Raw genomic sequence first — 17965 nt, 5'->3', positions numbered from 1 at the left:
GGACCAAATATGTGATGGGGGAGCGCAGAAGTACTAGGGGGCAGCAAACAGATGTGCTACCCACGATTAGGAGACAGGTTCATCTGCATGCTCCAGCTTGATCAAGGAGGAGAGCTATACATGTTTCATGTTATTTTACCTAAGAGAGAGCAGCAGGAGTGATTAGCTAGCTAGAAATGAGTTTGAGGATGATGATGTGCTACACTATATTACTATGATGATAAAATAGCTAGTGTTGGTGGTAATGACTATGATGATTATTATTAGCTAGTGTTAGTGGTGATTAAATAAATACTGTTGATAATAATGACTATGATGATGATTAAATAGCTTGTGCTGGCGGATTAGATTCAAGTGGAGGCAACATGTGGTGCACATCGAAAGTACTATTAGTCCAAACTAGATCAAGTTTGGATTAGTAGCATACTTTTGACATACACCACATATTGCCTCCACTTGAACCTAATCCACCTTCATTTGACACACTGTTATGGACATAATGATATAAACCTCATAACTGATATTGTACCAATATTTGTACGATGGCGCATAAATACACTAAAAATAAAAAAATAAAAAAAAGTACTAGTAGCGATGGACAAAAAATACGCTGCAAGTAGTTACCTTAGCAGTAGTGTGGTACTGAACAAACGTTGCAGCTATTTGTCCTAGCAGTAGCGCGGGCGGGCACGCGTTACTGCTAAGCAATAGCTGTAGCGCCTTATTAGTAGCGCACCTACCCGCGCTACTAGTGAGCACAAAACCAGCGCTACTGCTAGGGTTTTCCCTAGTAGTGTACTCTACCTTGTCGGCACCAGACCAACACTCTTGAGGGGCATAACCGGTCGCCGGACATGGACACAACGGAGATGGATGAGCTCCGCTTAGATTAGATTTTACGTTGCATGTAATAATATGGATTTGGTGATTTGAAAATGGTGTTTATGATTGTAAAATTGTTTTTTGTGTGTTGTCTGGTCACTGTCCACGGACGCGCGTCAGGGCGCATCCACGGGGCGTTTGGGGCGGGATTTTGGTATTTGTGGTTGTAGATGTTCACAGTTGAAAAACACTTTTATCTAGGCAGTGTTTTTTCAGATAGAAAACCGCATATTCTCGGGTAGACCAAACAGGCCCACGCGCCTCGGGCAAACAGTGGCATCACAAAATTGTCCACCCAAACCCCCTCCCCTTTTCCCTGTTCCCCTCCCTCCTTATTTGAATCACCCACACACACCCACACTGACACTGCCCCACGCCCCTACCCACCGTACGCAAACGCAGCACCGCACCACCCCACTCTCCTCGCTCTCCCCGAAGCACGCCGCCCCTTGCTTTACTCGCAGCGCCGCCACCGCCGAGAAGTCCCTCCGTACCTCTAGGGTTGCTCCCGCTCAGCGCGGCGATGGAGGGCGAGGGAGAGGGCGCCGCGGCTCTGGCGGCCCAGGCCCCGGCGGCGGCGGCCGCCGCGGAGGTGAGCAACCCGAGGTGCTACTTCGACGTCAGCATCGGCGGCGAGATGGAGGGCCGGATCGTGATGGATCTCTACGCCTCCGTGGTGCCGCGCACGGCCGAGAACTTCCGCGCGCTCTGCACCGGGGAGAAGGGCGTCAGCGCCGCCACCGGCGCGCGGCTCCACTACAAGGTTTATCCCGTCTGGCTCCCCCTGTGCGGTCGTGCTACAGTAGTTCGCACTAGATTTTCAGGTTCCGGTTGGGTTTACTGGTGCGGGTGCTCGAGCGAGGTACCCCCTTCCTATTAGTTCGATTCCGAACACTCTCAAATGTGCCTTTTGCGCATAGTCGCATAGATTGTTCGGCATCAGGTAACCCGGTTCTCGGTTCAGCGATTTCGGGTTGGATAGTTTTATTGCACGAACTGTGATTCTGTCCATGGCTGGCGATTTATCAGCCAAACATGAGTCCTTGGAGGCCTTTTGCTTTGATTGGGCGATTTTGCTTTTGCTGTCTTTCTTACTACTGCTACTGCTTTCTTCAGTGTGCATAACTAGTGCTTGTAACTTTCCAATTAGCCATGTTGCTTTTAAACTGTATGTGTATACCTGCTTTGGCATACTACTGGTAATATGCTTCATGTACTAGTGCCCACCACTGGTGCTGGTACAATATGGCCAACACTTGCTTCTGTTTCTGCCTTTCTGGTCTCTTGATGCACTTGCTGAAAATTGGATGCACCCTAGTTTGTAGGAAAACTGGTTCTTTTTTGGCCAACTGGGTGTGTATGGTTGGCAATAGAATAGTGGACTATGAAAAGAGATTCTGGTATGGTTAAACAGGGTTTTATGTGGTCATATGGAGTTCATTAGGTAGAGAAAGTACCTTGTGATTTTTCTAATTTTGGACATATATCAAGTCTCACCAACTGCATATATGGTCTCAGCCTCTGGCAATTTTTTCTTGGCACAATTTGGTTGTAGATTATCCTTGAAGCAGGATCTGTCAGAACCAAGTAGACCTAGCTCTGCATTAGTTGTTGTATGCTTCAAGTGTCCCAGTCAAGGACAAACTGAGTGGTTGCAAAATAATATTATGTGGTCAATGTGGATTTACTATTTTCTGGTGATAGTTCTGAACTGATAAATAAGTTAACATGCTTAAGTGAGACTTGGCATTTTAAAGCTTAGGGTCTTCAACTTCAACCATAAATTGGGATGATAATGTGGCAGAAACACATAAGTGGAGCACAGCATTATTGAAGTAGTGATAAGTCTCCCACTTAACTGTTGGAGCGACAGAGATCCAACTTTGGATAACGGCACTTTTGTACCGTTTGCTTCGTAGTGGCAGAGACTAGCACATGTTTGCTATCCTCTATTGCCCATTTTCTTTCGTAGACAGAAGGCAAGATTGCCTCACTTTCATTTGCAGCCACCAAATTACTTTCCATTTTCTAGTAAGAGAATGGTGGTAATCTTGTTGTTAACTGTACAGAGTTAGCATTATCCTAACGTCTGAATTTAAGTTTATAATTCTTTTTTTTCTGAAAGAATGGCCAAGACAAGCCTTTGTTATATGAACTAGAGTTGGTTATTCTTCATGGTAACAATGATTTTTCCTTTGGGGACCACTGAAGGATATCTTTTACTTCTGTAAAGTATGGGATCTTTAACCCTTCAACTACTTATTTTTTGGGTAACTTTTACTCTCCAGGGCTCATCTTTTCATCGTATCATCAAGGGTTTTATGGTGCAAGGTGGAGATATAACTGCTGGTGATGGGACTGGGGGCGAATCAATATATGGATTGAATTTTGAGGATGAGAATTTTGTTTTGAAGCATGAGAGGAAAGGGATGTTATCAATGGCGAATTCTGGTCCCAACACAAATGGATCTCAGTTTTTCATCACTACCACCCGAACACCACACCTTGATAGGAAACATGTTGTTTTCGGGAGGGTTGTAAAAGGGATGGGAGTGGTTCGCGCAATGGAGCATGTTTGTGCTGGAGAAGCTGACCTTCCAACTGATGATATTGTTATTGTTGATTGTGGGGAACTGCCAGAAGGTTCAACTGAAGGAGTTGCAAATTTCTTCAAAGATGGTGACATGTATCCTGATTGGCCCATTGACCTCGATGAAAAGCCTGCAGACGTTTTGTGGTGGATTAACGCTGTTGATTCTGCAAAGTCTTTCGGAAATGAAAATTTTAAGGTTCGCATTGCTCAATGGACTGCACTTCCTGTTCATATTTTTGCTAGTCATTTGGTTCACATGAGGAAGTTTTTATTGTCGTTGCATATAATGCATTAATAACATGTATTGCCCAACTCTTTGGCTAAAGTGTAGATGAACTAATAAAATGGGTAAACATATCATCTTAAATTTTAAAAATACTACACCTACCTTGATTCCTGTTTGGAACTTACAACTGAAGTTTCTGCCTCTCTACAGAAACATGATTACAAGGCTGCACTCAGAAAGTACAGAAAAGCTATGCGGTATTTAGATATTTGCTGGGAGAAAGAAGAGATAGATCAAGGTAGCTGTTCTTTTGTTTCTTATCGCTGTTTACTTTTGTTAAGGTGCTTATGGATAGATTTGCATTTTACTTGCTAATCCTAACAACCTGTTAATGTGCAGAGAACAGCTCAGCACTGCGGAAAACAAAGTCAATTATACTCACAAATAGTTCTGTAAGTTCAACTTTCTGCCACTTGTTCATGGACAGATCACAAATGCATGTCCCTCTATAGTACTACATTTAGAGAAATTCTATTTGGTACATCATTTGTGTTTCGTCATGTGAATCTAGAGGCTTTTTTCCTTGTAAAATCATTGCCTCTTCCTAGTATATGGAAGTCACCTGTAACTTCTTCAGGCATGCAAACTGAAGCTGGGAGATGTGGAGGGTGCTTTGTTAGATGCAGACTTTGCACTGCGTGAAACAGAGGGCAACGCAAAAGCTTTTTTCCGTCAAGGACAGGTCAGTGTTAAACACGTCCATGTAATATACTATCCACGGACCAAATGTTGCGGAAATTATATGCACTACAAACATGTTTTGACAAAACTATGACCAGCGCAGTTTAGCTTCCCTGTGTTAAACTTATACGGTCAAACTACTTGCATTTATGTGAAATCAAACTGGCTTATTTGCATGTGTTCATTGTTGAGTACATCTTACTTTATATGTTGGACATGAAGATGTGCATTTCTGTCAAAAAATTGAAGATGTGCATTTCTGTCAAAAAATTGAAGATGTGCATCTGTGCCACTTGAGCATCCTTTTATGTCTATGCGCACTACATTCTACTCCCTCCGTTCCAAAATACTTGTTGTGGTTTTGAACTAAAACCATGACAAGTATTTTGGAATGGAGCGGGTAAAACTTACATTCTTGCTATCCGTGGTGCAATATTTATAATCCTTGGGTGTTGGTGCTGGGAATATTAAATCTTACTGGCTGCTCGTCATCTTCAAACTTGGCTTGTCAATAATAAGGTATTGGAATGCAGGCACGCATGGTACTCAAGAATATTGATGCTGCAGTTGAGAGCTTCCAGCGTGCGTTGGAGTTGGAGCCAAACGATGGTTTGTATATCCTGTTGCCCCCTCATTGACTATTAGTACAATTTTTCCCATTTGCAGCTAAGAATGTTGGCTTTTGTATTTCTGATCCTCAGGAGGAATCAAACGGGAGCTGGCTGCTGCAAAGAAGAAGGTCAGTTCATTGTGGTTATGAATTTTGGGACTAACGACTGTTCATACAAGATGTTGCTGACTTATCATCCGTGATTACCCCAGGTTACTGACAGACGCAATCTGGAGCGGAAGGCATTTTCCAAGATGTTCGAGACGTCAGGAAGTTCAGAGAAAAGTGAAGAAGTATTGGCTGCAACTTCAGAGAAAAGTGGCGAAGTACTTTCCTAATACCACATCCATCGCCATTTAAATTCTTTGGTTTGGACCTTTGGGCACAGAAACAACAGATAAGGAACTATTTGGCCGTCAAATGCTGATGTTGTGAAATATGGGCCAGACCAGATTCTTTCATTTTCTGCGTAACTGATGATCTTTTTTGTCGTTGTTGTAGGATAAAAACTGATGCCCAAGTGCGCCTTTCCATTGTTTCGTCTGTCACACATGCTGGGAGCTGCCCTGTGAAAAACTTCAGGTTATTCTTAGAACCTACTGCACTTATTTCGCCGGGCTTGTAGTTTGTCTATGCATTTTGACTTCATGTTTTATTCTTTGCAGTTATACTGATGGAGTTTGGACGGGAGAAATAACTCCCAGTGGACGGCTGAAAACAGTGGGGGCACCTGAACCTTTTGTGTTAGTATAGAACTGGTAGCAATGCTGTTGAAAGAAATGTCTTTCATTGACTTCAACTCTTGGATATCTCGACAACTTCTTTTGGCAAAACACATTTTGCGAGAATTGATGAAACATTGTCGACAACATGACATGTCCTTTTTACATTCTGTTTGCTTATTATCTTTGCACTTGGCCCATGCATTTGGAGCCCCCAAGAACCCTACCAAAACCACCCAGTTGAATGGTGCGAGCCTTTACGTGCAATGACTGTATGACACTGCATAATTCAGATAGGAATGACACATGACAAATTCAACAACCAGAGGTGCCACACCGTTCAGGGTTCAGACTAGACAATAGTTGGCCATTGTCGTAAATCTATGCAGATGAATTTGAAGTATCCAATCTAAACAAGAAAGTACCCAATCCAAACAAGTTAGTTATGCCCATATGCAACGCATCAGCAGTTCAAAAACCAGATGGAGTACATAAAATTTGAACATACATACCTAACCAGACCATAAAATTTGAACATACGTACCAAACCAGAACATGTAACCGGCAGGTGGTGAATTTTTCCAACTAGTTCATGCAGCAGGTCACAATATTTCTGTTCATTGGTTAAAACTTCGAACATACGTACGTAACAAGACCATGTAACCACACAATTCAAAATTCCCACAAAAATGGAACCAGAAGCAGACATAACCGTGGCAGCCCAGTTCCATGAACCCGAACACAACATACATTCTTCTAAAACATCCTCAGACAGGCAAACTTTACACACGGTAGGCTATGTAGGTTTTCTACGCATTGTAGTTGTCCAAGCCCAGGTCTCTCAGGGCATCTGTGGCGGCAGCTTTGCAGCTTCCATGTATTGCCTTGGCTTTCCTGATAAGCTTCTCCACACCTTCGTTGAGCAAGATCGTCCTGCGGTGGTAAAAACAAGCGTTTCGGAGAAGAAAGTAGAAGCATGAAGGAAAAACCAGCTGCAGCTGCAGATTTCGGAGGGATGTGGCTTCTACATCGTACCTGTTTTCAGGGTTTCTGACCACGAGATTGCGAATCATAAGGCATGCTTGCTTCTGAGTCAGCGCGGAGGAGGGGAACTTTTGCATTGTATGTATGGCCAGAGTGCCGTAGCCTAGCGCGACTGCACGTGCTGCATGTTCTGGTGACCGCAATGTAAGGACTTGCACGATAGACATTACCTGCACATTCAGTTAGCTCGTTACAGGATATGGAAGTGGCTCATACAGTATACGGATTCTTCAGTATTGCACATTTGTGTGTATTACCTCCTGTATTACTGACGGGTCTTCAGAAAATCTGGACGCTAACTTCAAGAACTTGTCAAAACCATCTTGCTGAATGATATTGGCCTTGTTTGCATCACTTCCAGCCAGCTTCAAGAAGAATGTGATGTAAGTTTGATTTAAATAAAGTAGGATTGTTCTCATACAAAAAGAAGGGAGTCCTGTGGTACGGTAATGTTGCAGTGCTGTGCCATACTACCATACCTTAGACAGCAAAGAGCAGCAAGATTTTGCTATAACTTTGTTCTTCTGTACGCCAGCCTCATCGATGCACTTAAGAAGCACATCAATCCCACCATTTTCAGATATGGACCGGCATATTTCTTCCTGTGGTGACACCAGAACTAAAGATGGTGATGTTCTCATAAGCATTCAGGGTAAATGACTTGTTTTATTTATTATCACAATTCCATATAGGCATATAGGAAATAAGTTTTTGATACACGGGGCCAAAAGTAAAAGGAAGAGCAATAACATGTCGGAAATTTTATGAACATCAAGCTTTTCATGTATGCTTAGTTGCCTGCAATTCATATTCTATTGGCCAGATAAAGTTTATAAACTGATGATACTAAAAATTACCCCAGAAAAAATGGAGCCTCACTACAGTGGAAATTCAAACCATAACAAAAAACTTTTTAACTATCATTTATGGGATATGTATATATCGTAGTTTATTCTTACATTAACAGCAATTGCCTTCAAAGCAGCACAAGCTGATGGTAAGCTGGATGGAGCAACTTGCTCACGGAGTGCGATGACAAGAACTTCTGCGACACCAATTTCTGCAAATTTCCGTGAATATCCATATACCTGCATCACAAGTCTGTCAATTTCATCTCTTTGGATCCAAACTTCATTCGTACAGGAAGGCCTAGTTCCTTAACAGACAAATTATTAAAGTACACGACTTTATGACCAAGTCATAAACTGAAAATATTAAATCATATCAAATGTATTGGGTGATATATGAGTAAATTACAGTGTCAACTTGCAAGCAAGAATGCAAGATGTATATGTGCCGATGACATTGAGAAACCAGGATGTTCAGAACATGAAACCATGTGATACCAAGTTGGCTATTATTTTTTGTGAACATTATGTCTAGTATCTAATCATCACCAGAAGATCATGTCAATATTTTTCTGCGGATATGAAATCCAACTAAATTCAGAGGGTCCACCAAAATTTCTACATCATGCTGGATTGCAGTTAAAATAAAACTGCAAAATTTCTATCTTAACACCTAATTTAGCTCCCTATGCATCTCATACAGACAGCACCTTATTATAACTCAATCTAATTTCCCCCATATGGATTTATCTCCGGTAAACTGATTCATGATTGTCAAATTCAAACCGAGTAATAAATATGCAAATCAAAGTGATGCACTTGCTAATGAAAAATTAAAATTATATCAAATCTTCACATGATTCTACAAGCATATAGGACATACTTGAGAAGCCACCACTCGGTTATCATCAGGTGTCAACAGAACACGTATGGCATCATACACGCTTTGCACTTCACTATTTGATTTGTTCCTCATAACCTCCAGAATGAGTTCGTCAACCTTCAAGTCCATAAAGGCGTCTTTCACGACTTCATTGCCAGCAGATGCCGTTGCCACAACACTAAAACCACCATCCAGTATATCAGATTTTTCCAGGGCTCCTTTCAAGATATCCATGACAATTTTGGACCCTTGGCTTTGCCTGAACTTTTCAGTGCTCCCAACATCTGCAGATTGAGTTCATCCCAAAATGTCAGACAACGACCAGAGAATGTTGTTCTGGTAGATGGCTACTAGATCATATGGAGAAAACTAAAATCCTCACATATACTGTATCCTTTGCGGAACACAAAATCAATGGAACATCCTCCAATCCAAGAACATTTGCGAGGACAGCAACATACCACGGATCAGGGAGCTCAGCGCCTTCAAGCCCGAAGCAAGCAGTCTCTGCTGTGTAACCCCAGCCGAAGCGCACAGGGCGACGAGCGCCTCCACGCCGCCGTTCCGCGCCGCCACGGCCGCATTCTCCGCCCCCTCGCCGGAGCACAGCTCGAGCAACTCGTCGAGCAAAGAGAGCAGCCTGTCAAGATCCTCCCCCGACCTGCCGCTGGAGGAGGCCTTCAGTTCGTCCAGCACCCGCATCACCGGGTTCACCTCCTCCGCCGCGGCGTCCCCAGGCACGCGCCTGATGATCCCTGCAGGAGGTGGCGAGAGGTTCAGCCCACCGCGTGATCGCGCGGGCAAGAAAGATCAGAGATCTGAAGCCCTGGGGAGGACGGGGAGTGGGTTCGTGGGTACCGGAGAGGTTGGCGCCCTGGAGGGTGAGGGCGTCGACGGCGTCGGCGAGGGCCTCGTCGGGGTCCATCCCGAGGTCCTCCATGTTCTCCCGGACCATGTCATCGAAGGCCTCCTGCGAGATCGCGATCGCCATGTTCTTGCCCCGCTTGTTCGTTGCCTAGAGTGCCGAGCGACGGAGTGAATAGAACGAAGAAGGGGAGAAGGCTTGGTGGGTTTCCGTTTCCCCCCTTTGGTGACGTGCGGCAGGGGGCGGTTTCAATTTCGAATTTCAAACGATGCTCAAACAGAACGATTATTTGGAGATGTAAAAGTAGGTGTTGCATAATTTACATCACCAGAAAGTGAGTTTTTACATCTTTTAAAAAAGGGCCAACTCCAACTAATGATGTATATTTGGTGTTGTCTCCAACAGATGATGTATAATAGATAATGTAAAACTTGTTCGGCGGCATAGCGGCGGCGGATCGAGACGATCAGCGGCCGAGCTTGAGGACACTGGAGGTGGCGGCCAAGCTTGAGGACGAGCGGCGACCGAGCATAGAGACGAACAACGGGCAACTAGTGAGCTTGGAGACGAGCAACAGGGCGGCGGAGTGGCAGTAGCGAAGCGGCGACACGACAGTGATTTAGAGGCGTTGGGCGGCAGATCCGGCGGCGGCGCGTGTGGGAAGGCCGGATCTGCCGACGGCAGGGTGCGGATCGAGGGAGGCGTCTAGTCGAGGGAAGGGAGGGGAAATTTCAAAGCGGTCGGGTTGCCGCGCGGCTTGTCGTTTTGCATCCAGGTTACATCTCCAGCGGTTGAAGGTGTAAATTTGCATCTTCAAGTGTTGTATTTTACATCACTTGGAGCAGGTGATGTAATTTTTTTTTACATCTACGTCATTTGTTGGAGGTGTGTTTTGAGATCTTGGAGATGTAAAGGTTAGTTATTTTTATATCTACATCATCTATTGACGATGTTGTTCGAACAGAATGGAAGACCAGAATTGCAGGTATTCGACCATCATAATAATAGAGCAACCACATCATTGGCCACCAATAGTTGAATGACGATGGGTGGAAGAGGAGGTGGAGGGGATAATCTTGGGGCGTGTTTGGTTACATGCACCATCTTTTCCCCTCTTTGCATATGTGTTTTAGATGAGTCTGACTGAGGTAAAACAGGCCAGAAATCAGTGTCTGCACATAGTTTGGTTGCCCGCATTTAGGTTGGCTGCATGAGGGATGTTTGATTGCAACACCCGCCGTTTTGTTACATGCGTTGCACTGGGCGAACAAACTACACGATGTTTGATTGCAAGCTGCATAAGGTGCTACCACCACTTCTCACTAGTGGTGACCTTACCATACACGATCTGAAGATAGTTTCCGTCCTAGCTAGGGAACAAATTACAGTTCATCCTAACTACTAACAAATATAAGTACAGATATAACAGTCAAATGGCTCAATAGGGGAAAGTTCATCGATGTCGAACTTGTTGGAAGTCCATCCACGTCCTCTTCTTGTTCTGCTGATGTTTCTTTGTCTTCTTCTTCGGCTTCTTCTTCTTCTCTTCTGCTATTGCTCTTGCTCTTCTTCTTCTTCTTCTTCTTCTTCTTCTTCTTCTTCTTCTTCTTCTTCTTCTTCTTCTTCTTCTTCTTCTTCTTCGTCTTCTTCTTCAAATCCTTCATGGTTATCCCATATTGTCTATGCGCACTTCTTCCTTTTGTTCTTTTAGGCTTCGTTGTCAAATGCCACCACACCATGGTTGGAGCTAACAACATCGTTAGGCTCACCTCTTCCTCCCACGGCATTAGTTCATCACAATCCCATTGTAGGATCCAATTATGTAGAATGCAACAAGTAAGAACAAGCTTAACCTGGGTGGGGAAAGTGTGAAATGGCTTCTGATCCAGGATCTTAAACCTATTCTTCAGAGCTCCAAATGCTCTCTCAATCGTAACTTTTAAGGCTGGAGTGTTTGAGATTAAACAGTTCCCATGGAGTCCTAGGATAGTTCCTACCAACGAACTCGTCCAGATGATACCCGTTTCCCTGAAGGATGGAAGAACACCTGGCCGGCATGCATACACTACTACAGGATGCTGCTAATGCGACACTACGATCAGAGACCCTTCGAGAAACTGTGTGCGATGCAATAATCGCAAAATTTGGTGTAAGAAAACCATCAAAAATGTGCAAAACATTTGCGATGATGGATGCATCAAACATGGTTCAGATTTTAGTTGTGTGTGCGATGCAAGGCATACGGTTGATCCAGCAGAACTGTTTGCGATGAGGAAGAACAACACTTGCCCGAAGTACCTGGAAATGGTCTCTAGTGATCTCCTAAATATGTTGTGCATAACCCTGAACCTCTTGTTATGACCAACAACATGGAGGAACATGGCTACTTGCTCTTCCACACCAGTGTTGATGCTATCTTGTAGTAGCCCCTGATACGTCCATTTTGCATCATGTTTACCTATTGTTATTTATGTTGTTTTATTGCATAATAATGCTTTTTGGAGTAATTCTAATGCCTTTTCCCTCATGATATGCAAGGTACACACAAGGGGGGGGGGATTCCAGTAGCTGGAAATCTAAACCTGGAAAAGCTACGTCAGACTACCTATTCCACACAACTCCAAATGAGCTAAAACTTTACGAGGATTTTTAATGGAATAGATGTGGATTTTTGGAGCAAGTAAGTACCAGAGGGGGCCCACCAGGTGGGCACAACCCACCTGGGCATGCCCTGGTGGGTTATGCTCACCTCGGCCCACCTCCGGTGCCCCTCTTCTAGTACATAAGTCATTTTGACCTAGAAAAAATAATAAGGAGAGGACTTTCGGGACGAGGCGCCGCCATCTTTAGGCGGGGCTTTGGCAGGAGCACTTTTGCCATCCGGCGGAGCGATTCCGCCGAGGGAACTTCCCTCCCGGAGGGGGAAATCATCATCATCATCATCACCAACAACTCTCCCATCTTGGGGAGGGCAATCTCCATCAACATCTTCAACAACACCATCTTCTCTCAAACCCTAGTTCATCTCTTGTGTTCAATCTTTGCACCGGAACTATAGATTGGTGCTTGTGGGTGACTAGTAGTGTTGATTACATCTTGTAGTTGATTACTATATGGTCTATTTGGTGGAAGATTATATGTTCAGATCCATTATTCTATTTAATACCCATCTTATCTTGAGCATGATTATCATTTGTGAGTATTTACTTTTGTTCTTGAGGTCACGGGAGAAATCATGTTGCAAGGAATCATGTGAACTTGATATGTGTTCGATATTTTGATGATATGTATGTTGTGATTCCCTTAGTGGTGTCATGTGAACGTCAACTACATGACACTTCACCATATTTGGGCCTAAGGGAATGCATTGTGGAGTAGTTACTAGATGATGGGTTGTGAGAGTGACAGAAGCTTAAACCCTAGTTTATGCGCTATTCCGTAAGGGACCGACTGGATCCAAAAGTTTAATGCTATGGTTAGAATTTATTCTTAATACTTTTCTCGTAGTTGCGGATGCTTGCGAGGGGGTTAATCATAAGTAGGAGGTTTGTTCAAGTAAGAACAACACCTAAGCACCCGTCCACCCACATACCAAATTATCAAAGTAGCGAACACGAATTGAGCCAACATGATGAAAGTGACTAGATGAAATTCCTATGCACTCTCAAGAACACTTTGCTTATCATAAGAGACCGTTTTGGTTTGTCCTTTGCCTCAAAAGGATTGGGCTACTGAGGGAGTCCCGGATTAGGGGGTGTCCGGATGACCGGACTATAACCTTTGGCCGGACTCCTGGACTATGAAGATACAAGATTGAAGACTTCGTCCCGTGTCCGGATGGGACTTTCCTTGATGTGGAAGGCAAGATTGGCGATACGGATATGTAGATCTCCTCCCATTGTAACCGACTCTGTGTAACCCTAGCCCTCTCCGGTGTCTATATAAACCGGAGGGTTTTAGTCCGTAGGATGAACAACAATCATACCATAGGCTAGCTTCTAGGGTTTAGCCTCTCTGATCTCGTGGTAGATCTACTCTTGTACTACCCATATCATCAATATCAATCAAGCAGGAGTAGGATTTTACCTCCATCGAGAGGGCCCAAACCTGGGTAAAAACATCGTGTCCCTTGTCTCCTGTTACCATCCGCCTAGACACACAGTTTGGGACCCCCTACCCGAGTTCCGCCGGTTTTGACACTGACATTGGTGCTTTCATTGAGAGTTCCGTTGTGCCGTCGCCATCAGGAAGGATGCCTCATCCCGTCTTTAAAGACGACACTGTTGCTAAAGGAGCTTTGGCTGTCGGCCAAACTCTCTGACTAGGCGGTTTTCTTATGACCGCTTGTTCGGCCGCCGCGCCGACGATGACTTCTCGAGTCATCGAAAGCAATCTTCACGTCAACTCGGAACTCGCCGAGCAGCTAGATCCGATGGAGATCTCTTCCTTAAACGAGCTCTTGGATCGCATCGCCGCCCTGAGAGTCGCTACAGACTACGATCAAATTGGGCTTAAACCCGATCTGAGAGAGATTAAATCTCCCCAGGTCACCCACCATGTTACAGTGGTGGAGGAACAATGCAGCAAGCCTTCATCTATCTTAAGGACTAGTTATGTCCGGATTCTTGATCCCTCCAAGACGGATACCCGCGGAGGGGAGGACGTCACTCAAGCCCTGAACCTAAAGTCAGGCAGCGGGCTAGATTCATTGGACGATATCCAAGAACACAAGCTTCCGAGTTCGGAAACTCCTTGGCCCCTGAGTCTCAGATTGGGCGAGGTTCCGGATTTAATTCCACCCGCCCACCCAAATATAAGGGATTTATCCCAAATTCGGCAAGAGCCCGCAAAAACAGTACACCATTACTGGGCCAAATTCCTCCTGGTTATGAACAGGATAGAGGACTGCCGCGAGGAGGATGCAATTTCATTCTTCTGTGATAATTGCACGGACAAGGGAATCCTCAACGCCATAAGTCGCCGTGAAATTACACACTTCGCCGACTTAGCATCCATAGTACGAAAGTACTATGCGATGGAAAGTGCATGGAAAACCGAAATAAAATTTTGGGACAATCCGGCCCTGAATACAACCCCAGTCCGAAATAAAACGGTGCATTATCACTAGGCACCTGGGTTAAACACCAAAAAGCAAAAACCCTCTATAGGGCATGGAACCGTACTGGAGGGATGGCTCAATGGACCCTGTAAAATTCATAGTACATAGGGCGCCACACCAACTCATAGCCTTAGAGCATGTTGGATACTCCGGCAGGTGGCCAGAAGTGGCGAGGAGCTTCTAACTCCAAAATTCACAGAGCACCACCCCAGGGATACCAGCACGGTATTAACAGTCTTCGAGACTTTCGCATCAAATAATATGCGGAAACAAACACTCCGCAGCCTTGCCGAAGTCTACCAAGTAGCAACAATAAACCCATGGAGTGACACGGCTATTACCTTTAATGCCAGTGATGAACCTAAATTCCGAACAGCCCAAGCACCAGCCGTATTGGTCCTCAGTCCAATAGTGGACGACTTTCGACTCACCAAGGTACTCATGGACGGTGGCAGTGGATTGAACCTCATTTATGAGGAAACCCTTCAAAAAATGGAAATAGACTGGAGCCGCATTGAGCGAAGCAACACAACCTTTAGAGGAATAATCCCCAGTCGGCAAGCGTGCTGTACAGGAAAAATCACACTGGATGTGGTGTTCGACACTCCGGATAATTACAGATCCGAGGAGGTCACGTTTCATGTGGCCCCGTTCAGCAGCGGATACGACGCTCTATTAGGGCGAGAGGCATTCACAATTTTTCAAGCAATACCCCATTACGGGTACATGAAGCTCAAAATGCCCGGACCCAATGGAATCATCACTCTTGCTAGTGACCCAGACATAGCACTCCGTGCCGAAGACAAGACAGCCGCACTGGCCCTTAAGGCACTTTCCGAAGCCCTAGCGGCCGAAGAACTGACTGCACTGCGCTCCACGGTGAACATGGACGATGTGATACTCGATAAAAGATCCAAGTCCACCTCCTTTAAACCGGCGGATGAAATAGTCAAATTCCAAGTCCACCCAACGGACCCTACAAAAACGCCTCCATCGGGGCGCAATTAAACCCTGATGTAGACGCCGCACTACGAGAATTCCTACGCGAAAATTGGGACATTTTTGCCTGGCACCCTTCAGACATGCCAGGAATCCCATGCAGGCTGGCCGAGCACAGCCTAAACATCCTAAAAGGATTCAAGCCTGTCAAGCAGGCTCTTCGGCATTTCTCCGAACCCAAGAGACAAGCCATGGGAGAGGAGCTAGCCAAACTACCGGAGGCTGGATTCATCAGAGACATAAAACATCCAGACTGGCTAGTGAACCTGGTGATGGTACCAAAGAAGGACAAATCCTGGCGCCTATGCGTCGATTTCAAGGACCTCAACAAGGATTGTCCAAAGGATCCCTTCCCCCTTCCCCGCATCGATCAAATTATGGACGCCACCGCAGGACACGATTCATTGTGTTTCCTCGACGCATACTCCAGCTACCATCAAATTAAGATGGCAGAGCTAGACCAAGCCGCAACGGCATTCATCACCCCATACGGCCCATTATGCTTCAACACAATGCCCTTCTGGCTCAAAAACGCCAGTGCAACATATCAGCGCATGATTCAGACATGTCTGGCAAACTAGATCGGCAAAACAGTGGAGGCATACGTAGATGACGTGGTCGTCAAAACCAAGCATGTCGAAACTCTTGTAGACGATTTGAGGCTCACATTCGATAACCTCTGGACATACGACATCAAGATTAACCCGGAAAAATGCGTTTTCAGCGTACCAGCCGGAAAGCTCTTGGGCTTCATTGTATCCGGTAGAGGAATTGAAGCAAACCCAGCCAAGATCCAAGCTCTGTCACAATTGGATATTCCAAAAGACCTCAAACAAATACGAAAATTGACGGGATGCGTGGCGGCTCTAAGCCGCTTTATCTCCCGCTTGGGAGAAAAGGCATTACCCCTTTATTGCCTCCTCCGGCGCACCGAACACTTCGAGTGGACGGATGCCACCAGGCCGGACTCGAAGAAATAAAAGCCATATTGGCAACAAACCCGGTCCTGGCCGTGCCTAACATCGGCGAACCAATGCTATTATACATTGCAGCAACTCATCAAGTTGTAAGCGCAGTGCTCGTCGTCGAACGAGAAATGGATGGACACAAATCCCCATTCAAAAACCAGTTTACTACGTGTCCACTGTCCTCACTCCATGCAAGTCATGGTACCCACATTATCAAAAGATAGCGTACGCGGTGTTTACGGCATCCCGGAAGCTGCGACACTACTTTCAAGAGTGTTCAGTAACAGTAGCCTCTGAAGTACCTCTTAACGACATTATAAACAACCGCGACGCGATGGGCCGGATTGCCAAATGGGCCATTGAGCTCCTCCCGTTCGACATAACCTACAAGCCACGGTGATCTATCAAGTCGCAAGTTTTGGCCGACTTCGTCGCCGAATGGACTGAAGCCGAACTCCCTAAAGAGTACGGCACATATTCCAATTGGATCATGTACTTCGATGGCTCCAAAATGTTAGCTGGTCTGGGGGCTAGCGTCGTTTTGACGTCCCCAACAGGAGATATAGTTCAATACGTACTTCAGATAATGTATACAGACTCCAATAACGCAGCCGAATATGAGGCCCTTCTACACGGCCTCTGGATGGCAGTCTCCATGGGCATTCAATGCCTAGAGGTGCGTGGGGATTCAAACCTCGCGATATCCCAAATAAATGGAGACTTTGATGCCAAGGATCCGAAAATGGCAGCTTATCGCAACGCCGTCCTAAAAATGTCAGATCGGTTCGAAGGGCTCGAATTTCACCATATAGCCCAGGAAAACAATCAGGCAGCAGACGTCTTGGCACGCATCGGCGCAAAGCGCGATGCAGTCCTCCCCAACATTTTCTTGGAAAGGCTATTCAAGCCATCTGTATCATGGGAAGGGGAATCCGTAAATAACAGCCCGGATCCAACCGCACTGCCTGACAACGAACATTCTGACACAGTGGGAGGCTTGGTCAACGAAGTAACATACTCAGCCCACAAAATAATGGCAGTCATTACCCCGTGGACAAAACCATTCCTAGCCTACCTGACCAGGCAGGAACTTCCAGAGGACCAAAATGAGGCACGCTGCATAGTGCGGCGATCTAAAGCCTATAAAGTCCATGAGGGAGAGCTTTATAAGAAAAGCACCACCGGAGTCCTTCAAAGGTGTATCTCCGAAGAGGAAGGGCGAAATCTCCTGGCTGAAATTCATGCCGGACTCGGCGGGCACCACGCCGCAGCCCGGGCCCTTGTAAGCAAGGCCTTCTGTACATGATTTTATTGGCCGACGGCCCGGGCAGATGCTCAGGATTTAGTCCAACGATGCGTCGGTTGCCAACTCTTTGCTAACCAAAGCCACATGCCACCCACCGCCCTCCAAACTATACCCATCACCTGGCCCTTTGCAATCTGGGGGCTTTACATGGTTGGACCC

General features: G+C 45.5%; 2 protein-coding genes across 2 annotated transcripts; one reads left to right on the top strand and one right to left on the bottom strand.

Annotated features, from left to right (window-relative positions):
- Positions 1-1237: 1237 nt before the first annotated feature.
- Positions 1238-5939, top strand: LOC119324792 (peptidyl-prolyl cis-trans isomerase CYP40-like). Its single transcript, XM_037598562.1, has 10 exons — positions 1238-1645; positions 3171-3671; positions 3912-3999; positions 4101-4153; positions 4339-4443; positions 4976-5051; positions 5144-5181; positions 5265-5378; positions 5554-5634; positions 5718-5939. Exons 1-9 carry the CDS (start codon positions 1406-1408, stop codon positions 5563-5565), a joined length of 1227 nt encoding a protein of 408 aa, XP_037454459.1. The 5' UTR covers positions 1238-1405; the 3' UTR covers positions 5566-5634; positions 5718-5939.
- A 378-nt stretch (positions 5940-6317) lies between these two features.
- LOC119324349 (armadillo repeat-containing protein 6-like) lies at positions 6318-9612 on the bottom strand. Its single transcript, XM_037598136.1, has 8 exons — positions 9408-9612; positions 9011-9304; positions 8550-8833; positions 7778-7906; positions 7298-7420; positions 7076-7183; positions 6810-6988; positions 6318-6707 (listed from the first exon to the last, which is right to left on the bottom strand). Exons 1-8 carry the CDS (start codon positions 9538-9540, stop codon positions 6584-6586), a joined length of 1374 nt encoding a protein of 457 aa, XP_037454033.1. The 5' UTR covers positions 9541-9612; the 3' UTR covers positions 6318-6583.
- Positions 9613-17965: the final 8353 nt, after the last annotated feature.

Source organism: Triticum dicoccoides, chromosome 6B, assembly GCF_002162155.2.
Source record: "Triticum dicoccoides isolate Atlit2015 ecotype Zavitan chromosome 6B, WEW_v2.0, whole genome shotgun sequence".
Lineage (NCBI taxonomy): Eukaryota > Viridiplantae > Streptophyta > Magnoliopsida > Poales > Poaceae > Triticum > Triticum dicoccoides.
Note: the sequence above shows the minus strand (reverse complement) of the source record. Positions and strands in the feature narration are given on the sequence as shown.

Excerpts from the sequence above, each read along its gene's own strand:
- LOC119324792 (XM_037598562.1), top strand. The coding sequence starts at position 1,406 with ATGGAGGGCGAGGGAGAGGGCGCCGCGGCTCTGGCGGCCCAGGCCCCG. Across the intron at positions 4,444-4,975 it reads CTTTTTTCCGTCAAGGACAG|GCACGCATGGTACTCAAGAA; the intron begins GTCAGTGTTAAA and ends ATTGGAATGCAG. Across the intron at positions 5,182-5,264 it reads TGGCTGCTGCAAAGAAGAAG|GTTACTGACAGACGCAATCT; the intron begins GTCAGTTCATTG and ends TGATTACCCCAG.
- LOC119324349 (XM_037598136.1), bottom strand. The coding sequence starts at position 9,540 with ATGGCGATCGCGATCTCGCAGGAGGCCTTCGATGACATGGTCCGGGAG. Across the intron at positions 7,907-8,549 it reads ACCGAGTGGTGGCTTCTCAA|GTATATGGATATTCACGGAA; the intron begins GTATGTCCTATA and ends CTTGTGATGCAG. Across the intron at positions 7,421-7,777 it reads TGAAGGCAATTGCTGTTAAT|GAAGAAATATGCCGGTCCAT; the intron begins GTAAGAATAAAC and ends GTGTCACCACAG.